The 5,000-nt window shown below is 41.7% G+C and overlaps 1 protein-coding gene across 3 annotated transcripts in view; it reads left to right on the top strand.

Moving 5' to 3' along the window:
• The window catches only part of LOC137979372 (uncharacterized), a 20,733-nt gene that overhangs the window by 11,009 nt on the left and 4,724 nt on the right, over positions 1–5,000 (top strand). For all 3 annotated transcript variants that reach the window (XM_068826613.1, XM_068826612.1, XM_068826614.1), the window contains one exon: positions 3,747–3,958. In XM_068826613.1, coding sequence (XP_068682714.1) covers positions 3,747–3,958 — 212 coding nt within the window. The remainder of the gene's footprint in view (positions 1–3,746; positions 3,959–5,000) is intronic.

Raw genomic sequence — 5,000 nt, forward strand, 5'->3', positions numbered from 1 at the left:
TTCCAACAATCCCGGGTCAGATACGCCAGTGTTTACATGAAGAAATTGAAGAAATTTCAACCCTTCTAGTCGGGTCAACCCGAGTCTTCAGAAGGGTGACCCTGCAAGGGGCGCTGACCCGGTTTGACTACTGTTTTCATGTAAACGCTTATAAACATTTGACTGCAAAAGGGTTACCCGCCGCGGTGATTCAACCCGGGGTAAAAAGCAACCTGGGCTCGTGTAAAGAGGCCCTTAAATGCCTTACTTAAAAAACTGCCACCGCAGTCCCGCAGTCGTGTTTAACAATGCTGCTTGTCCGCAGTGGCATGGGACAGAAAATGATATTCATATAAACAACTCTAAACCGGGTATTCTGCAATCGCTCCACTTCTTAAATTTCATTTTGCTCTTCTGTTAACTGCACTTTTCACGAGATCGTGTGAAGTAGAAAGGATTCGTTTACTGATTAAGCCTAAGCGCTCGTTTTAGTGATTAGTCAAAGCACTCTCCTGAAATTCTAGCTTTCATTTCGCGGTTCGGTTAACTACACTTTTCACGAGATCGTGTGAAGAAGAAAGCACTCGTTTACTGATTAAGCCTAAGGGCCCGTTTCAGTGATTAGGCCTAAGCATTCTCGTAAAATGTTAGCTTTCATTTTGCGGTTCGGTTGACTACACTTTTCACGAGATCGTGTGAAGAAGAAAGCACTCGTTGCCTAAGCGCTCGCTTCAGTGATTAGGCCTTTTCACGAGATCGTGTGAAGAAGAAAGCACTAGTTGCCTAAATGCTCGCTTCAGTGATTAGGCCTAAGCATTCTCGTAAAATTTTAGCTTTCATTTTGCGGTTCAGTTAACTACACTTTTCACGAGATCGTGTGAAGAAGAGAGGATTCGTTTACTGATTAAGCCTAAGCGCTCGTTCTAATGATTAGTCAAAGCACTCTCCTAAATTTTAGCTTTCATTTTGCGGTTTGGTTAACTACACTTTTCATGCGGCGGGTCTAAAACACAGGTCACATTCCACAGGTCACTCGTTGCAGGTCATTGTTTTACCTATTTGAAAGTAACCCAAAACTCTCAATTTGGCTAACCCTAAGCCTAAAAACCAACCTTAGGCCTAGGGTTAGCCAAATTAAGAGTTTTGGTTACTTTCCAAAACGTAAAACAATGACCTGCAACGATTGACTTGTGGAATGTGACCTGTGCTTTAGACCCGCCGCTTTTCACGAGATCGTGTAAAGAAGAAAGCACTCGTTTACTGATTAAGCCTAAGCGCTCGCTTCAGTGATTAGGTCTAAGAATACTAGTAAAATGTTAGATTTCATTTTGCGGTTTGGTTGACTACACTTTTCACGAGATCGTGTGAAGAAGAAAGCACTCGTTTACTGATTAAGCCTAAGCGCTCGCTTCACTGATTAGGCCTAAGCATTCTCGTATAATTTTAGATTTCATTTTGCGGTTCTGTTAACTACACTTTTCACGAGATCGTGTAAAGAAGAAAGCACTCTTTTACTGATTAAGCCTTAGCGCGATCGTCTGTGATTAGGCCTAAGCATTCTCGTAAAATGCTTGCTTTTATTTTGCAGTGGCAGTGCGTTTTACTGGTTGCCCTTTAACAGTTTTCATTTATCGACTCAACCTCGTTCCCTGGGTCTCTCTTCTTCCCTTCGAAGGAAGGGATTAGGGTTAGGGATTAGGGTTAGGGATTAGGGATTAGGGATTAGGGTTAGGGTTAGGGTTAGGGTTAGAGGTTAGGGTTAGGGTTAGGGTTAGGGTTTGGGTTAGGGTCATTGACTGCGGGACTGCGGACCGTGGTGACAGTTCAGTTTAGTGCTTGCCCTTTAACATGGTTCATTTATTTATTTCACACTATTTACATAAAATTAACATAGAAAGAAAAATATACTCACAACACATGGTTACAAGATAAAATAATTATAGTACAGGTTTTAAATTGTGTACGGTGGTGAAAGTAGCGAATACTTTCTAGTTGACCACCAGTTTTCATGTAACGACTACGGGACTGCGGACCGCGATGGCAGTTCTTTTCACTGCTTGCCCTTTAACACTTTTCTTTTCATTCATCGACTTTGGGACTGCGGACCGCGTTGGCAGCTTTTTTAAGTAGGACTTTTCAGACTTTTGGTGGGCAGGGTATTCTGCAATTGCTCCGAAACAGTTACAAATGTTAAAGCCGTTTGCCCGGGCCTTAAAGATTCCAATCAGTCAGATATCAGCGAAACACCATAACGGGTATTAGTACTTATCACATGCGGGGCAAAAATACTGAATACTGATTGGCTGAGACGAAGGGCATTTTTTTTTCTTAATCATGGGGGCACTTTTGGCAATCAATAGAGCATGATTGAGGTAGTGTGGCCCATTGGTTAAGGCGCTTGCCTTGAGATCCGGAGATCCCGGGTTCAAGACCCGCTCTAGCCACTTGTTGAATTTTATCCTGGTAGTCCCTGGTTCAACTTCCCAGCTGCACTTGTAAATAATGAAGGGGGTAGTTTCTAAAGAAACTGTGGTGCTGCGTCGGTGGGGAAGTAGTATACAAAAATTTGGTTTTATGAACGGAGTTGACAATGTGAATTGGCCACCGTACAGAGATTCTAAAAGCTTCGTCAGAGCGATTCGCTCTGACGAAGGACTAACGCTCGAAACGTCAGCTTTTAGAATCTCTGTACGGTGGCCAATTCACATTGTCAACTCCGTTGATAAAACCAAATTTTTGTATGCACTTGTAAATAGCCAACTGGTTTGTCTCCGGCCAGTTGGGATTCTTAACAGTTGTTGTGGTTGTTCTGTTCCGTCATTTCGATGTGCACACGTGTTTCATTGGCCCTGAAAAGCTCCTATGGGGAGCGGTCAATTAAGTATGTATTGTATTGTATTGTATTGTATTGTATGTATTGATTACTTGATCCCGATTGGTTAACAGTTGTTTAAGTTGCTTATCCAGAGCAAGCGATGTTACAAGAGAATCCTCTTCCGGATTCTGACTCTGATTAAACTGCTTTTTGTCCACTTGTAACATCCAGTTAATTAAATTAAGCGCCATTTCTGCTGACAGCACCGATTTATTGAATTAAACTTTAACGGAATGAAAGCATGTTGAGTTGATTGTCATTGGTTGCGGCATTAAACGGGCTTCCCTTCGCGAAGCGGGCAACTTTGTGAAAACTTTGAAAATACGCGTGAAATTAGTCCTTAATTGCCCTCGGGCCCATGCGATTACATGTACATATCACAAATTAAAGTGAATAGTGCTGTCCGCGCTCACTGATTGACTAACTCGGAGGTGATTATCCAAGTACTATTCACATCCGAATAGCCTGCGCGCGAGATTTGAAATTTCCGACCATTTTCCAAAAATAAAGTAGTTTTTTGGTTCGCTTTTTATTCGACTTGTGTGATATATACTAAAACAATTTTTCACCTTAGTGTCGGTGAAAGTGCTGGATATTTACCATAGGAGCCGTAGGCGAAAGCACGTAATACCGGTACACATCGTACTTGATATGGCACCTGACGTTTGAAATAAATGTGTTATGTGGTAGGTCAATTGAGTATTCTGTATCCAAAGAATACAATTAAGAATATCACAACAGATGTATCCAAATTTTCCCAGATTATCATACGGTCTGAATTCTTTGTTTCAAATGCCTATTGAAGTGTCCATGTCCATCAAACTGTCAGACGTAGCCGCCTGCTTTCTCTCCTTCGTAGCAATTATACCTGTACAATTGCTCTTTTCAACAGGACTCAGCACTTTTACCAGTGTGAACAACTTTCCTCGGGGCTTTAACCTCACGAATGCCAATCTCTGGAGACTCGAAACAAGGCCAGCAGGTGATGCCGGACATGTATGTTTCCCAGCAGAGATGCAACTGGAACCAAATGACCCGAATGCGACTCACTATTGTATAAAGCCCCATTTACATCAAAGAGTGAGGCATGAGACGTTTCGTCAGGTAAAACAGTTTGGGCACAATTTTTACGGAATTGAAATAAATAGTGTTCATAAAATATGACAACAACTTTGATTCTGCAATACATGTTTCAATCGACGATCGATCCATACTTGGCGCCGTTCTGTTTACTGTACCTAAACTTTGACAAACTGCTTCTTATGTTGATGACTCTAAACTCTACTTGAAATTTAAAAGTAATGAGTTATGTGACGCGGTCTCCGCAATTAACTCCGATTTAAGAGATATTTGTCGGTGGTGCTGTCACAATTCACTGCTTATGAATCCAGTTAACAACAAACTTCTTGTGATAGGCGGACCGCATTTGTGACAACGGTTACCTGACTTTACAATAGCACTTTGTAATAAACCAATATTACCGACACCTGTAGCAAAGGATCTTGGAGTGTTTTTAGATCAGTGCCTCTCCTATCATGAACACAAACATAAAGCTGTTGCTAGTTGTCTGAGTTGTATGAATAAAATCCAGATAATTTACTTAATAACGAAACGCTCTTGTTAATTATTAATAGTTTTGTTTTTAGTAGGCTTTTTGATTGCTCCTCAGTGTGGAGCAATACCTCGGCGACTAACATCCATAAGCTTTAGCTATAGCTTGTTCAAGAAATTTCAGCCAGGATTATCTTGGGGCTTTGAAATATGACCATATCTCTGCAGGTCTAAGAGCACTTCGATGGCTAAATGTCAAACGAAGACTTATGATCACTGATGCATGTCTCAAAGGACTGTCGCCTAGCCGAAGGCGCGCGCGCGGAGCACCATTGTTAAGAAAATATGGCAACCCATCGATGCAAGAAATCTTGGTTTTATAACCATGACGTCATCGACCGGCCGTACGTACATACGTACGTCAGCCCCTCCATGTATGCCAATGTGACCAGTATCATGCTAGTTTACAGCATACATCTTTGATAGGTTAGCATTAGATTCCATCCACCAAAACCACCCTGGCACATTTCCTTACAATTGCACGAGGTAGTATCCCGTCTTCATATGACAAGCTTAGCGCTGTAAAAAGAATGAA

The sequence above is a fragment of the Montipora foliosa genome, chromosome 12, assembly GCF_036669935.1.
Source record: "Montipora foliosa isolate CH-2021 chromosome 12, ASM3666993v2, whole genome shotgun sequence".
In the NCBI taxonomy this organism is placed as follows: Eukaryota; Metazoa; Cnidaria; class Anthozoa; order Scleractinia; family Acroporidae; genus Montipora; species Montipora foliosa.